The 17,795-nt window shown below is 36.3% G+C and overlaps 3 protein-coding genes across 9 annotated transcripts in view; 2 read left to right on the top strand and 1 right to left on the bottom strand.

The window, feature by feature from the left end:
- The window catches only part of LOC124629504 (CUGBP Elav-like family member 1), a 292,193-nt gene that overhangs the window by 131,330 nt on the left and 143,068 nt on the right, over nt 1-17,795 (top strand). For 2 of the 5 annotated variants that reach the window (XM_047162894.1, XM_047162896.1), the window contains exon 3: nt 16,178-16,650. In XM_047162894.1, coding sequence (XP_047018850.1) covers nt 16,520-16,650 — 131 coding nt within the window. In that variant the 5' untranslated portion in view covers nt 16,178-16,519. Of the gene's footprint in view, nt 1-16,177; nt 16,651-17,080; nt 17,177-17,795 lie in introns of those variants that run through there. The other 3 variants (XM_047162895.1, XM_047162898.1, XM_047162899.1) reach the window with 3 other exon arrangements.
- On the top strand, nt 4,008-6,550 carry LOC124629505. Of its 3 annotated transcripts, XM_047162901.1 has the most exons (3): nt 4,008-4,441; nt 5,574-5,788; nt 6,002-6,550. In XM_047162901.1, the coding sequence occupies exons 1-3, from the start codon at nt 4,008-4,010 to the stop codon at nt 6,478-6,480; spliced, it is 1,128 nt and encodes a 375-aa protein (XP_047018857.1). In that variant the 3' UTR covers nt 6,481-6,550. The 3 variants fall into 3 exon arrangements, with proteins under 3 accessions (XP_047018857.1, XP_047018856.1, XP_047018858.1); XM_047162900.1 differs by having other exon boundaries at nt 5,574-6,550; XM_047162902.1 differs by lacking the exon at nt 4,008-4,441 and adding an exon at nt 5,370-5,505 and having other exon boundaries at nt 5,574-6,550.
- LOC124629507 lies at nt 4,452-6,675 on the bottom strand. The gene is made up of 2 exons (XM_047162903.1): nt 6,543-6,675; nt 4,452-5,420 (listed from the first exon to the last, which is right to left on the bottom strand). The coding sequence occupies exons 1-2, from the start codon at nt 6,673-6,675 to the stop codon at nt 4,540-4,542; spliced, it is 1,014 nt and encodes a 337-aa protein (XP_047018859.1). The 3' UTR covers nt 4,452-4,539.

Below are 17,795 nucleotides of genomic sequence, written 5' to 3'. Positions count from 1 at the left end.
AACTGAAATCAGATCCAAACTCCAAGAATTTCGCATGCAATAAATCTTTGACATACTCTGTTATGAATCTAAGATTTCATCACACACACACACTTGCAAACAATATTTCCAAGAAACAGGCTGTTTCTGAGCAAAATGTACTCATTAAATAACGGAGTTGTTTATAAATAATTTGATATTTACATTTTGCCTTTTAAGATTCATATTTCCTGAAGATATCACAAAGTTATTTGGTTTCAAAGACTTGAATCAACGAGGTACTATTTATCAATCTTAAAAGTTTATTCAATTCGTGAAAGCTTGTGATTTTATCTGTAACTGTGTTTGTTTAAGAATTTCATGACCTTCAGAAAATACTCAATGAATACCTGACTTCTACGTTGTAATTCGTAGAATAAGTTTTTTTTTTACCAGAGCTTGGAGAGATAACATCTACCAAAAAAACTTCGCTTATCACATACCTAATGCATATTTTTATCATACTAAACCAATGAGTACAATGAGATTTTTCTCACACGCCCTTCTTGTAAGAAGAGACTGAAAAGCTTTGATTAAGTCTGTCAGGCACCATACATCAAAATTCCCAGGATCACATCCCACTTTGGCAACATCATCAATAGAATTTATTTCGCTAACAACGAAGGATCTTTCAACGCGTGTAGGCGTACGCTTTCAGTTCGAAAAACATACAAATTACCATAAACTTCAGCGTTTCTGAATATCTCACTAATAGGTACCAATTGTGGAGAACAAAATGACTAGCGGAGGTGCCATAATGGAAAATCACCTAAGAAAGTAGCGCGCCAAAATGCGGGGGACGTGGAATGTTACCTACTGTTTTCGCCCTTATACACCTTCTTTGGACCGACCTTTATATAATACCAAAAATCTTTGATAGATGTCTTTGTTCATTTGTAAATTGATCGTTTTTTGGTTATGCCCAACGTACTAATTTGACCTAGAAGAAGGCGCCTGACCTATTTGCATTATGGTATCTCCATCACTCATCTTTCCATACTCCTTGGTACCAATTATTTTCTCACGCCATCATATCCTCGGTTCAGGAATCTTGGCAATTTGTATCCTATAATTGGGTGTTGGTTAATCAATGCGTGAAATAATTTGCGCTTTAGCTTCGAAGGGTGGAGGGGGTAGGCATAAAGATGGCGGATCTAAAGATATTTTTGATATTCATAAAGGTAGAAAATAGTTGTGGTCTATTTATGTATTTATTTTATTTATTTGAATCAGGCATCAAAGCCCGTAGAAAATAGTATACATAAATAGGTCTAGGTAATTCCAGGAGAAATGGTGATGTCCTAAAAGCATTTTATATATGTTGTGTAATTAGAGCCGTATTATCAAATACAATTGGGAAGATTTTTTTTTATTGAACATAAATTATAAGGTTTAAAAAGTTGAATATACCAAATCAACCCGAAATATGTCGTCAAAAATTGCCAAACTAAAATATTCAACATAATTTAAAGCAGGGAGATATCACAATTTACGGTGCAATAAATTAACGTACACGTACGGCACCGGCGAATCATCGGACGAGATAATAATTTTGTAAAACGTCCGTTTTACCGCTACGTTATTAACATTTAATATGTTTATACAGACAGTAACGTTATTTAGTTGACATTGATTGATGATAAGTAATCGATATTAATTTTTAATCTAATAATTCAACACATCTGTGGAGATCTAAGGGGGAGGCCTATGTTCAGCAGTGGACGTCCTATGGCTGAGATGATGATGATGATGATGAATTCAACACTCAGCTTTAGAATATAGTAAAAGCTCTACAGTTCAATTGATATAGGTTTAATCATACTATTTACTTCTTCTTCTTCTTCTTTCGTGTCGATGACATGTCATATATTGAGACTACACTATGTCAGCCCAATATGCCGCCACAGCGAGAGCACGGCCGGATGCGCTCATTAAGTCCTCCCGCGAACAAGTTTCAGTTTCAGTTCATACTATTTACTTAATAATACCAATTAAATAATAATCTTAATTACATGATTAGATGGGAATTAATGTTTATTAGTATGACGAGTGGCAGTGAGGAATAGAAGCTGAAAACATTTTACGCTGACGACAAATAAAATTGGGGACAGGGCAGGAAGGACAAAGAGACATAATGTTCACATAATTCAGTAAATCTGAATCTTATAAACTGGCTTCACATAAACAAGCTTCTACATTTTACTCTCCATGAAATTTAGCATAAAAAATAAAACAAATTATACTATAAAAAGCTGCAGAACTAAACGCAGAGATTCGTCGCCGCATTCTCGACAGATTCAATCAAGCCCTCGGCTGTTCTATATTAACATTATATGCGTGTACGACGGTGGCAGGAAAACATTGCCAATAGGAAATTACGTTTCCTACCGCCACGGTGCCACTCGATAGAAGTGACAGAAGTCCTAGATTCAACGCCTGCGCAGGTAAAAAGATGGCTCGATTTGATTTGTTGTAAATTGATTGATAAGTTGAAAAGAGTGCTTCTGAAAGCGACTTTTGAGAAACGGCTTCGCGAATCACTTCGCTCCTTCCTGTTAGAATAACTTTCGTCTTTTATAATCCAACTACCTAAGAATGATTTTCTTTCCATGTTGACAATATAAAGATTGAAAATCCTACTTCAAAATTCTTAATAACTTCCTTGTCCCATGATTCATACGTGATACACTCCAATAGTTTGAGTATTGTGTCTGCATCGTGGACAGTAAAGTGGTTAATCTTTCGGTCAAGTACAATGCACAGATCAGAGAACTGCATACCTTATAATGTCACATGACCAGCTTCGTTCTTACTTCATCCTTCAAAGAGAGCCTTCTGCAACTACCATCGTCTATGTATAGGTACACTTCTGTACCTCTAAAGCGCGTGTACCCGCGAGGCCGACGGGATCCCCTAATTCACTGAGTAATTGGCGAGGCGACGAGCTGACTCGCGTCTCCGTATCTACAGGTGTCTTGAGGAACCCTAATAATGTTAAAATGGGATTGTTAGTTAAATATTTGTTGCTTAGTTTCGTTTCAATGATATGCTGTTGTCATTATAATTGTGACTTTTTAGAGGGTTAAAACGAATATATATAGTAGGTACATTAATATATGTATATTGAATTATTGATACTATAAATAAAGCTTAAGAGTTACCTAGGCGATAGTGTTTGTTTTGAAAATTACTGTTCTTCATAGTTAGATTACTGCTGGTTATTATGTTAATTTGTCCGATAGATACTTCTGTAGATACAATATAGTAAAATTATAAATACTTACCAAAATCCCCCTGGTTACTTAAGGTTTTTAATACCCAGGGTGAGATTGTTAATGTCACTTATTAAAAGAAAAGGCAGTTTTATGCCCATTTTAATATACCAGTGTTGGGGAGTTAACTAACTCTTTGATGTCGGTAAAGTTAATTAAAATTGTAGTAAAAGTACATAGGGACTTATTTAGGGGAGCACGGTGAAAATTAAAAAATGCATTCTTTAGAGCTTTTTCTTTTTTATTGTTCGGATTCTTTACCAAATTGTCTGTCTTTAATTCTAATGAAGGAACACCTTTAGTTTACAAAATTGTTATTATGTTAACTTGTTTTTATTAGCTGTCTCCTAAGTTTGATATATCGTTTGCCTAAAGCACCTATGTTTCATGCTACAATCGGCTTTTGCGGTACTCAAAACCTTCTTGACTTTCAATAGTTTCAATATTGCAAAAGCTTGCAGTATTGTTTAAAGGTAATTAGTAATATGATCAGATACGCAATTGCTCCATGTAAAACACTGATACTCAGATTTAGGCTGCGTTTCCACCAGAGATGTGCGAGGATGCATAGCGAGGGATGTGTTTGTAAAGAACCAATAGGATCGCTTCATTTACCTTGCCTCGGTCAGCACAGCTCTGGTGGAAACGGCTCAGCGGAGCTAGATTTTTGCGCATACAAAACAAGCGCGGGATGTGTACGAGGGAAGTGTGCGAGGAATGTGTGTTGAGAAAGATGTGTTGCGAGGTTTGCGCATACTGTACCAGCCAGTCCATAGACGGAGTTTGTTGGAAGTAGAAGTGCGCAAAATAGATAATAATATGGATAATTGGAAAAAGAAAATACTTTTATATTTAACAATTTGTGATGAAGAAATGGAAGCAGAAGATACGGAGTTTATTAGTTCTATAATTTTGAGCAATACAAGAACACACAGGTTTTGGATACGTAACCATATTAAATATCATCGATTACATGGAGAATTCTTTACCTTTTTTCATACGGCTGATGATGAAATATTCGAAAATTCTTATCGAGTATCTAGAAGTAACTTTTATGAGTTACACAATTTGATTGAGAACATTATCAAGAAAGAAGACACTCACTACAGAGAATGCATCAGCACCAAGGAAAAATTGGCGGTATGTTTAAAGTAAGTAAAATAGTTTGAATCAATTTTGTCTTTATTAAACATATTAATTGAAAAGTAATCATAATCTGCAAAATAAGTAGACAACAAGTTCCTCTTTTTCATGGCAAATTAGGCTCTGTTCCTACTTTGTTTGAAGTATTTGGCGTTTGTAGGTCTGAATGTTGTGTTCCCGGAGATGCTGGTTGTACAGCTTCCAGTTGGAAAGATGAATCCATCTGGCCCACTGTTTTATTTGTATTTCTACCAGAGCTTGAAGAATAACCAAGTTGTTCAGGATCCAGCTGAGGCGGCAAATCCATCTGGCCTGCTATATTACTACCTACTGCTATACTGCTATCAGAGCTTGAAGAATAACCAATATTTTGATTATACCACGACAGCACGTAAGATTCTTCGGCTTCGCTAATCATATTAAAAAGTTTCCTTTTTAAAGGAACTTGCATGTAATCTGGTAATTTTTTAAATGTTTTCGCCATTGAAAGAAAAAAATGATCAGTATCATCGCAGTCCGTTGGTTTTAAAAGTTCTCTTAATTCTTGCCTTTCTTTTCGAAAATCTTCTTGATTTTTCATATGTTTTTGTATTAAAATTGATAATTCATCGCCTTTTTTCTTCTTTGATGATGACGGGGTGACCGAATCTGTTGAAATGCCTGAAGTTGAGGCTATTTCGTAAAGATTGTTGGGATTGTCAGCTTGATTTGGTGTATGTTCAGTGCTCTGCGAAGAGTCATCTTGGTTTAATGAATATTGAGTGCTTTGCGAAGAGTCATTTTCATTATTTGGTGACGAAATATCCTCTTTATAACTTGACTCTCTATCTCTGTTGGCCATGTACGGTAAAAGAAATTCCATCAATTTTTGGTATTTCCATTCACGTGTTTTGGTTGTAGCCTGTCCGCTTTTTTTAGATTTCTGCCTCTTTAGCGCGTCCCGATGGCTATCCCGTAGTTGTTTCCAACGATACTTAGCGCTTTTCACTGAAATAATAGAAAATTATGATTAGGAATATAACATTTTTATACCAAGCATGTTGTCTTACAGATCGCAAAAAATCAGTAACAGGTAAAGAGTACTTTTTTATTTGTTAATTATTTTTCTTACTATTATTATAAACATTCCTTTTTTTGCAGGTATTTATCCACGGGCTCGTCGTTCACACGATTGGCAGAAAATTTTAGGATTGGAGTAGCAAGTGTGTCGAGAATTGTGGCAGAAGTTTGTAATGCTCTTTGGCTTGTTTTACAACCTCTTGTTATTCCAAAACCTACCAAAGACGACTGGAAGCGAATAGCAAAGGATTTTCAAGAGCTATGGCAGTTTAAAAATTGTTTGGGGGCTCTAGACGGTAAACATGTTTATATAATGTGTCCTGCAAACACTGGGTCCTCTTTTTTTAATTACAAACAAAGATTTTCTATAGTGCTTATGTGCTTAGCTGACGCTAGGAGAAAGATTATAATGGTTGATGTGGGATCCATGGGAAGATTTAGTGATGCTGGAATATTTGATGATAGTGTTTTTGGAAAATATTTGAAAGAAAAAAGATTGAATCTTCCAGAACCTGAACCATTATATGAAGGAGGTGAACCAGTACCATTTGTATTCATTGGAGATGAGGCTTTTCCTTTGATGGAAAATTTCATGCGCCCATATCCGCGGGACCAGTTAGACCAACAGAAACGTATATTTAACTATAGACTTTCGAGGGCACGTCGCATTGTAGAAGCTACATTCGGTGTATTGGCACGAAAGTGGTATGTGTATCGTAAAGACTTTGAATGCAGAGTGGAAACGGTTGACAAAATCGTAAAAGCCACATGTGTAATGCATAATTTTTTAATTGAAAGACAAAGTAATTATTTGGATTGCATTGATAACACAAATACAAGTACTCTTGTATCGGTTCCTAGCATTTCCGTCGTCGTGTCAAGTGATAGTTATGATGTAAGAGAGAAATACTGCTCTTATTTCAATAATCAAGGAAAAGTGTCATGGCAAGATACTCGTATTTCGTCACGAATTCATCGCACACAATAAATACCCAAATATTGTAACTTGTATTTTAATATACCTGATTTTAATACATGATTATTACTTACCATCTTTATATTGTATTTCTTTGACTATTTCCTCCCACGCAGCGTCCTTAGTTTCATTACATTTGTAAAATGACAAAGAAGTGTTCCACAAACACGGAAACTTTTGAACGGCATCAATTAATTTTTCGTCCATTATGCCACGCAACCGTACGACATGCGTACGACTACAAGCGCTTACGACAGCAAAGTGAGACGTGAGCGCAGCGCGGTGAGCGGCAGGCAGGCGTTCGCGTTACTCCGCTCCCACTACACCGCACCCCCGTCGACACATTTCACAGCTTCGCAACGCATCCTCGCGCCACACATTAATGCGCATTTTCACAGCTCCGCTACACATCCTCGTAGGCACATTATCATCGCACAGCTTTGGTGGAAACACCCACACATTTTCACAGCACAGCTAGACATCCTCGCACGACACATTTCCATCGCACATCTCTGGTGGAAACGCAGCCTTAATCAGGGAGACTGGAAATCAACCGCATCATTATTTGGAAATGACTATGTAGATGTGATTGATATACATATGTTCCAAGAATTTCAATCCACTTTGAAAATCGAGCAACATAGTAATTACGATGTTATTACATACGTCAATCAATAAATTCCTAGAGAAACCTCTTAAATACCAACTGAGATCCATATTCAATCATAAATTAATACAGGTACTAGAAGATCCTATAACTGGGTTTCTTGACGAACTAATAGAAAATCGGATTTGTCGGAAATTCCGAGTGGGGATCAAGTTATTTGATTTATTAATCGTTTACCGGACAAGTCCGAGCCAAGGGTGGAGTGCCCTTGTCTTAATCCATTATAGTGTAGGCTCTCGAAATAGACTTATCTTAGTAGGCACGTTACTATTCTATTTTTGTTTCTCAGTACCTAACTGAGAGATTCTGGTAACAAAAATTACTTAGAGAGAATTGTTTTTTTCTGTAGATTCAGGTTAGTTGAAGCACCTATATTTAAGACCTTGTAAGTGACAGTCGAGTGGTTAAATGGATCATAAGGATCAGCAACGTCTAGCGTGGTCGGTCTGTGAATAGATGACCAACTTGTCTCCGTATTTTGAAAGGCATGCTAACTTTTCTGGACCCTGCTGTCACTTGAACATCTTTGGCAGTCGTTTTAAATCCAAAGCATTAGAAAGTATCTCGGTATAGTAGTGACATTCAATAATTCACCTAAAACAATCCCTAAATCACACATTTGAACAGTACTCTCGTCACAAATCCGCCTATATTCCTGTCGTCGTTAATTCTCCTACATATTTTATTCCTGACTGATATTCAGCGCGTGTCTCGGGCTAGGCGTCGCGACGTCCGCTGGGGGCGTCACCCCCCACCGCCTAACATTTTTGTCGCAGATATTATTGAAATCAAAATAGCTCATGCCGAGACCCCCATAAATTTTACGTACATACCGCAGCGAACGATCTGGTCGGGCCCAATTTTAGCTTTGTAACTGACAATTTTTATTGTTTCGCCTGTATTTTGCGAACCATGCTTGACTATGACAGTGGAAATATATTTTTGTTTGTACAAAGTCAATTTGTTTATACAACTACCTACTGCATACCGTCAAACTATTCGGTACAGCCAAACAAACAAAGCCCAGACCCCTTAATGAATTAAAATCGTCTGCTAAAATAATAATTTCCTGTGTTTACTTTGAAAAGCATCCAGGGCACGAAACAGTATGACTCTTGGAGGGTGAAAGAGTTGGAAAGTTGGGGCGGATGTAAATTAATGAAATTCTACCACTACAGAGTTGACGGTCGGTTTACAAAGCCCGGTGTCCGTGCAAGGAGTTTTGGGAACTAAGAGACGAGGTGTAATGGATCGTGGCAGGTTTTATTTTTGAGAACTGTTTGATTGTCTATAGGTATAGTACAGCACAGTTTCCGTGACCAATATTTGGGTATTATAAAGCTCTATAACTACTCTTTTTATGTGGTCAAAAAATATTTAAGACAAATCAACAAAATAATGCGAGGATGTCACTATTTCTTATATAGCTGCCTTCTTTTCCAAAATACACACATTTAGTGGCGAAAGTTAATACCTATTTATAGATCGATATTAAAGGCTTTTGTACTTAGCAGCTGAATATTCGTTCGTGGGTGTATTGGCTCAATAGATTCAGGCCAAGGTTGAGACATGTTACAGGATCGCGCCCACTCGGTTGCGGGGTGGAGTTTATATTAAATCTTATAAACGTGGAACTCCTTTGTACAAACACGGATATCAAAGTTCAAGATACGCCACTGTCGCAGCTTTTATCTCGACAAATGTAACTAGCGCCGCCTTTCCAGTAAACTACTATCCTAACTTGATTTTCGATATCTAAACTAGCGCATCCTGATTATCTTAACTCCGTGTTCCGCTCGGCTGCCTTGCTCCACTTGCTACCAACTTCGTACCACTATAACTTGTACAAAACTGACCCACTGCAGATGCTCGACACAGCTTTAATACACAAATAATTACTGGAGACAAGTTTGAAGACTCGAGTGCCACTGCGCAAACTTTTTAAAAATTTAAATACCAGCCAGTTGCGGAGTTCTCTTTTCGAGTTGCCAGCCAAAAGTGAGGCTTGACAGTTTATTTTTTTAAATCGTGCTTTGAATAAAGAACGTTTTAATTACAATTTTAGTGTCTGGCTGGTAATTTGTTTATTCGAACTTGCGGTTCATAAATGGAAGATGATATATTTACGAGTGTGCTTGGCTTGAAGTTGGAAAGTGTTGCAAGTTGTAAAATATGAGTTGATCTGACGTGACTACTTTGCTGAACGTAAAGTTTTGAAGTAGTGCCAGTGTAAAAATGGTTGACTTGCGTAGTTTATTGCTTCGCGTTTGCGTTTATTGCTAGTGATTATTAACAAAAATTGCCTCGTATATTTTAGTTCAAGTTTTAATGCTGTTTTAGATAAATTGTTTTAAGAACTAAAACTGCTTTGCATCAAAAGCCTTTCTTCATTATTGGTCTTGAAAGAGACTCATCAAATCTGAAAATAAGAAATTAATCTCTTAGATAATTGATGTGTTAAATTTTGCTATCACCTAAAGTTATAGTTAGCGCATGTCATTTACTGGCATTACTGATATCAAACGGAAACTCCACAAACACTTCGTAGATTGATAGATACCCAAAAACAGAACCGCCACCTACATTCTTCTACACCCAAACTAAAACCTACCTTTAAAAATTCTTTTCATATTTCTTCTAATTTATGTCCCCATAACAGCAAGGGGTGGCCACCGTAACCGCGGGGCTAATATTTCGCCCCGCTGCCTACGGTTCTGCCCAGCCCCTTCGTGACGTCGTCGATTTAGCGTGCTCAATAAAAAAAAACCCCAATTTACGTTCACGTAATAGGCACTGCGGATAATTCGCTACGGTCCCGTATTGAATGTTTCATAATAGAATGCTAAGCTTTATGGGGTACTGTAACGAAAAATTGTCTTTGAAGGACCTTTACTGTTCTTTTTAATTTTTTTTTACTTTATTGAGGGTTTTTTTTTATTTATTAATGATTTTAATACTACAATCTGTTATATTCGTTAACTTAGAAAGATTAAAAAAACTTGACTGTTATTGTACTTTTGAAAGAAGCTGCATGATTATACTTACGTGGTTGGACACTGTGTATTTGGCACAAACACAAACAGCCAAGTAGCAGGCTCAATTTGCCTATTATTATTCAATAATATAAAATTCAATCATAAGTGCAATGATATTATCTAAATATAATTTCATTTATTCAATAAATCTCACTTCACCGAGTTAATCAATTAACTGTATAACCACTAATTAGCAGAAACCAATTCGGAACATCAAAAACTAGCAACACACAAGTTTCTAACACACTGAAACATTCTCTAATGACCCGTAAAACGCAACAATTAATTAGTTACTAATGACTATGCAACGGTCGTTTGATGAAATCATAATTAAAGGTCATGGCACATATGAACGGCACAGCTGTAGCTGCAAGCTCGCTGTCACTCTGCCGTTGCCTTTTTTATGTTAAGAAATGTTTTGTATAAAACTAGCCGTTCCACGCGCTTTCACCCGTGTTTTGCGGGAACTACTGCCCGATCTCGGATAAAACTTAGGCCATGCTCAGCGTGATAGTGTAGCTTCGTAACTGTGAAAGAATTTTTCAGATCAGTTCAGTAGTTCAGGAGCCTATTTGATTCAAACAAACAAACCATTATATTATCCTTTCCTTTTTATATAATAGTATAGGTACGACTTAAAGATCAAATTCAATGGACAAGCTAATCGCTAGGTTGAAGCTGCGATGTGCCATGCCGTCCATGTGTGTCATCACCTTAATGGTTATGCAACGGTCGTTTGATGAAATCATAATGAATACAGTTGCCTTAATTTAATCATTCGGCAATATTTGCTATTCCGTATTATCTGTTAGTTTTATTAATATTTACTGTTTTGGGATCGAGGGTAATCGATTGTTGATTTTGGTAAGCTGTTTGTGATGCGAGGCGAATTGTATCGTTTACGGCCTTTACACGTATTTTCTCTCTTTTATAATTTCTCATCTAATGGGTTTTTAAATTTCAATGCATGGACTGTATAAATCAATCCTGAAGAGTATTTTTACAGCTTCATGCAGTATCAGAATATGACACCATATGAAACCGATTAGACTGGAAGCCTATCTCAGCATAGTTTGGAGTAGGCTAGACAGTTGATGAGTCAGCCGATACAACTTAATATACGTAGCCTGCCAACGTGCATTTATAAACTCATTAGAAAATAAAGTATCTACAGGTATATATTTTTACACACATTTTCGTTTATATTTCCCTATTATTTTGAACTAAAAAAGGTAGCAAAGCTGTATAAGTTCCAAGTCTCCGTTGATCGCTTCCACAGGATTAATATCTCCCCAGACTTCGATAAGTATGTAGAATAGGTTCTGAGCAAAACTTTACAGCAAATATGTACCGTGATAGAGAAAAATGTCAAGGGATTTTCGTCCTACTGTTTTGCCGATCGATATTCTAAACTTGTTTTGTATGCTTTTCGAAGGAGCCAGGTACTAAAGATATCGTGGCTTTTTTGGTTTTGAATATTTAAGTTTATTTCAGGGGTTGTAATTTTTCATATTTTTAGAAAGGCAAAAAGCAGCCAACAGTGTCGTGTATGGACATTCTACCAATTTGTTTCCCTGGTTTGATATGTATCAGCTAAAGTTCAGGAGTCAACAACTGAATATAAAAACAACCAAAATACAACAATAAAATTCTCACGCACTTAACTCTACCAACAAAAATATCAAAATTAAGTCTGAAACACACCTCATTTCACAAATTCAAACATTTCGTAAACAAGTAAAACTAATGACTACCAATCTTATTCATACCACGAGAATTCGTCACAAATACAAGGCTTCGTCACAAATTCGAGAATTTGTCACAAACAAATACACATACCACTTAGAGCCACAATTTGGCGTCCCCATCAGACACTATTACGATTGTTTCGCAAAAACTCTGAACCAACAAGCCGTCCTCGACATCTTTCGCGGAATTAAAGGCGTAATGAATACGGAAAGGACAACAGAAATTATGATACAGAAGGATCACTATTAAACTATTCTGAAAAATTACCGAGTTGATGATAAAACACGCTACTTAAATTATTTTATAAACAATACTCAAATGTATTTTTGTACTAACTTGTTAATTGAATTTCAAGCTAAACAAATTAATATAAAATTAAGTTTGATTCAAGAATCTTTTCATTAGCTCTCATTATTTCTTTACCAGGATTGTATATGTCACTTTAGACCACGTAGTACTTCTGCAACTAAACAATCGCGCAACATAAACAAATAAATATTTGGCACGGAAACAAAAACATGAAGATTTTGGCTCACCACCCTCTGTGGAAAGTATTAAGAGTGGAATTATGATAATGGAATTAATATTAGGGTCCGGAGCGGAACAAATCTAAAGCCGGCCGCGTTATGCGAATGTTACCGACAAAAATGGCACATTAATGTCTCGGATAAATCCCAAGGGCTTGTATTAGAGCGTTTGGATACTTTTTTTATTAATGGTAAAATGATTTCGTTTGGTTTTTCGCCTTTTCTCCCGATGGGTGTTTGTTCTTTAAGCTGATTCGATATTGGATGTCGGAGTTACATTTGTTATTCTTGCGATGAGTTTCTTGGCCTTGGTTATTCTGTTAGCGACGAACGCGTTTAAAAATTCATGTTTTTCTTTCAACTTTTCAGCAACTCTTCGAAGATTTACCAAAAGATGTACATATTTTTAGATTTGTCACGAAGCTATAAATACAGGAATTCTAAAGCCATTCCTAAAAACACAAAAGCCTAAAGCCAATAAATCGTATCTAAAAACAATCGTCCCAGAAATACCCGTTTACGAACATCGCAGCTTAAACGCTAATAAAAATAAACATAAAAAATCATTTTACTGTTGTATTTATAAGCTGTTATTGTGCTGTGACTGTGCTCGTGAAAGTACCAATAAAGTGTGCTTTGGATGTTTACGTAACTGATTTCAGTATGGGATCGTCTTTGTTGGCGGAAAACCTTCGCCTTGTAGTCTAAATGTATCGATGTTTTTCAGGGTTATGGGGTGATAACTATTATGTTGGTTTTGTGTATGGGAAACTTGTTCATGGATATAAAAACGCAAATATGTATGGGTGTTTTTGGATAGCATTTTTTTTATGTTAGTTCAATACGAAATAAACTTTGTTATTATTTTCATTTATGAAAATATGAATTGCCCTCAAAGAAGTACAGAATTCAAGAGAACTTTTCCTTTCACATACATGAGCTTAAAAACCCGTCTTTGTCGCACACAAAATACTGTATCTTCTCACACAATATATGAATCTAACACTTCTATTGAATGTCATTTCCAGTTCTGACATGCCCATCATTTTTTTTTCCCCACCACGCTTGCAAAAACGAAATACGCCCGTTTACAAATTGGCCGCAACTTCCGCACCGTACAATCCCGATCATAATACCAAAGCCCAGTAATTAAGCCTAATTTAGACAGATGGACAACGTTTTACCCAAATTGGATCTCACACACACCAATTTGTGTTTCAGTTAATTTTATTTGGGTGACTCTGGCCCGGGTACCCGGGTTTTTTCCCGCAAACTCGGACGTGTGATCATGCCCTCACGCCCGGCGACTCGTAATGGCTTGATTATGCCTTTATATGGCGTTCGATAAGTTTATACTGATTGCGTTTTCTTTAGGTTTGGTGGGGACTAGAGTAGAATCACAGATTATATAATAGTTACTACGTAACAGATAAATCACTCCATACAAAAAAGTCCATACCTACTGTTATAAGTACCTACAAGTTCCCCAACTACCTACAAATTCCTAGCTGCGTTATAAAATGAACCTTAAAAGCTCGAGCGCTTGATTGTTATTCCAATGCGATAGCGCACAGTTCAGTGACCGCAACCGTGTCGTGGCCGTGCTTAGGGTTGCTTCTTACAATTTATTAATATTTAAGTAGGAAAACAAAGTTGCGCAAATATTTAAGTTGTATATATATATATAAGTTTTTTTTTTCAATTAATGTAAATATTTTGTTAATAACATTAAACTCTTTAAAAGTTGCGCTTATTTTAAGATAGCCTTTTTTAAAACCGAGTTTTGAAATAAAAAGGAATAATAGATAAACCAACATAACTCAAAATAATCCATCAGTCTGTGAGGTAGCTTAAAAAAACCTAATAAAAACCAACAGCATAATATATAATATATAGAAATATATAGAAATAAAAATAATAATATTGGAGCGCGCGCGGCGCGTGTGACTGTTGAAAGCCCTGGGGCCCGATTCTCCTAATTTTACTTAAGCGTCATACGATTCACGTTCGACTCGATTCGACCGATATCCAATCCCGACTCGATTACGATTGAAGCGTATGTGGCATTCCGCTATTTTTTCATTGAAATAAACGTTTTTATCCTTTTCTGTCATTCAATAATGAATAATTTTGTCTGCAAATGATTAACGATTGCAAAATGATTGTACAGCAAACTACCGTATAGACCAAAATCACCAAAATAGCAGACCAATCGCACACCAATCAAATGTCAATCGAATACGATTGGTCTTTTATTAGTAGCAGAATGCCCGATATGGTTAAAACTGCTATTATGATCATATTGCGATTCGATTTCTATTCGATTAACTTAGGAGAATCGGGCCCCTGAACCGCGTGGGGCTACCGGTAACCCAGCGAGCGGTAGGCATTTATCGCGCGCAAGTACGTCGAGTGACAGAGGCCTGGTAGAATGGCAAAACTCCTTGCACTGACAAGATGAAAATTCGGTAGAAAATTATTTTCTTACCTATACAAAATAGTTTCTGATAGCGGTATCACCCGTCGTGTGAGCTACTCCACTCATCGACATAAAAAGTACCCTATATATTATAATACTAGTTGAAGATTTTTTTATCTGCCCTGTTGTTCCTGAGTTTAGCATGTTCAAGCAAACAAACATCAGCTTTATCATTTTTCAGCAGAAAGTAGGATTTATTAATAACACAATAACCAATATTTTATCTTATTTCTACTTAACTTCTATACCAAAATAAACGCAATAATATCATAACTCGTAGTTATTGAAGACAATACAACACTACGTCGCTAATGTTCTGATAGCCCAGTAACCAAGTGAACAGCGACCCTAATAGTTAATTAGTTGACACAGTGTAGGTGGTATAGTGTCTCAATTCAGTCGACTCGAGAGCCCGAGGGACTCGTTCAATTGACAAGCCAGTGCAGACCCTAGTGTTTTGTGGGTCAACAATATGCTATACTGATCTTTGTTGGTACTTTTTATGAGGAAGGAAGCTTGTTTGCTTGGTTTTCGTTGATAGTTAGAAATTCAGTCATGACAATTGTATAATAGTTAATGAATAAATAGGTGGTCCTCTCGATTATTTTCATTTTAATTACACCTTTTATGTATCCGAGTATGTACTTGCAAACAGTACATGAATCATACATTATTTAGACTACAATTAAGGAGATTGTAAATCACAAAGAAAACTTGTTCCCTATCATTGATACAAAACTTTAACTCAAACCAAAACATAAGAAAACAATAAGCTTAATCCAAATGCTTAGCTGATGGCATTTTTATTTATCCTAGCAAAAAAATAATAAGAAAAGATTTGTCTGGAACCGCCTGCGGTCACATATTTCATTACTTGCGCGGATGTGTTTCTCTTTGCTCCGAGTTTTCGTTCAGGCGTTTGTAAATCTGACACCTTAGAAGCCATATTTTTTTCAGTAATCCACGAGATATTGTTTGATACAAAATCTGTGTTATTAAGTGCGATTATATTGTATTAGGCCTATTGTAAACGTTTATTTATTGTTTACTTGTATACTGGAAAATTTTATAGGTATTAGGTTTTCCGAGTAGGTGCTTTTTGAAAAGGAAAAATCCGGAAAATCCACTAGCTTCTTTATACTTTATTCTCATATCATATCTCTGTGTAACTTTAATCAATGAAAACCCACCTGATTTGTAAGAACAAAACATCGCAACAACTACATTACAAATTCTTTTTCAAATCCAACAGCCAAGTGAATCAAAACTAAAGTGAAACGTGTACAAAACAACAAAACCAGTGCAAAACAAAAACAAAAACCAAAAAACATTGAAAAACAAGTAATGAAAAAATGCCGAAAACATGTATAACTCGGACAGGACGCTGACCCATATCGAGTAGAAGTGCAAACATTAACGTTGCGCGTGAGTGTGTGTGAGACTGTCAGGTGGAGATGAGGCGGGGGGCGTCGGTGCCCCCGCGCCTCTTATCAGGAGATAAGGCGCCGTGGCCCCCAAGCAGCACCGCCTCGACAAACGTGGTGGACTCATCACTGTGACCAGGTCGCTTGGATTTAAGCGGCCGCCGCCCGCAATGTTGCATACACTGAACGCACTCGCCGGCAAAATATCCCCGGGCGGCGGCCTAGACTCAAATGCGAATCGACATACGCAGCCGAACAAGAACCACAAGACGTCACCATCGTCGCCCTACACCAAACCGAAGTAAGTCTTAGTTTTAAGTTCTCTATTTCGAACAGTGTATTTTTCAAATTCTTCCAATCATGATGACTTTTCTAGGATGTGTCAGTTCTCTAGTGTCTCTACAGGGTTACAATTATCGTTGATATAACTATCACATAAAATGATCTAATTTTCATCACCAATAGTTTTGCAAAACAGACTGTAGCTGTCTCGTTCCATTTCAATGATAGTGATAAAGGCAGGTTAATTTCGCCAGGAAGCAAAATAAGACAAGTATCTTCTTGCCTTAATTGTTTATTACAATATAACGCCTTCAGTATTACAGTATCGTAATGTGTTGATATCAGTAGTAATATTCCTTCAGTACACTATAAGACAATACACTTCAGAGATAAGGTTAGTATGTCGGCTTCTGCATCAATATGTTCGTCCGATCCTTCATAGTTTGGTTCTAAGCCTTTCTTATCTTCAGTTATTACTATTTTAAGTGATATAGTTACGTCTCGTACTCTCTACTTAATATCTGCTGTATTGCAATGGCTGCCAGGTAATTTATTATACTTTACCTTATTCACCTATCTATTTACCGGTACATGCTTTCTTTCATTCCTTTCCACCATCAATTTGAAGTAACTGTAGTTTCTACTAAGATTCATATCAAAATTTTCATATGTTTCAAGTCATGTTGCAATTTCATATTCAAATTCGACTTGAAATATGAATCTTACATACAAATTGCGAGCCAAAATCTAATAGTATGTATAGTGTTAAAACGTTATGGTCACCAAAAAGTAGATAAGTATAGAGAAGAAATATATGAGAAAGTGACACACAATGTTAAAGTTTTAAATCACAATATTATAAAAGCACGTGGTTTTGATAATGAGGAAAGGTTGCCTGATGTAAAAATAATGCAACCTATTTACTGTATATTATAGTTCGGCCGCTCAGAGAATGCGTTTCTGACACATCGCGATTGAACTGACGACGTAACTTTGTAATGGCGTTGCAGTACGATAAAAATATTTTTGCTGGTTGTTTATCGTTTTAACAATTGTTGAGCATTAAAACAACATTATTATATCAATAATAATCAATGAATGTTGTAATTTTGTGCCAAATTGAGTGTCAAATAACTTGGTAAACAATATTTTTCTAAATCTATA

The sequence above is a fragment of the Helicoverpa zea genome, chromosome 4 (assembly GCF_022581195.2).
Source record: "Helicoverpa zea isolate HzStark_Cry1AcR chromosome 4, ilHelZeax1.1, whole genome shotgun sequence".
NCBI classification, from domain to species: Eukaryota; Metazoa; Arthropoda; class Insecta; order Lepidoptera; family Noctuidae; genus Helicoverpa; species Helicoverpa zea.
The sequence above is the reverse complement of the archived record's forward strand: the minus strand, read 5'-3'. Positions and strand labels throughout refer to the sequence as shown.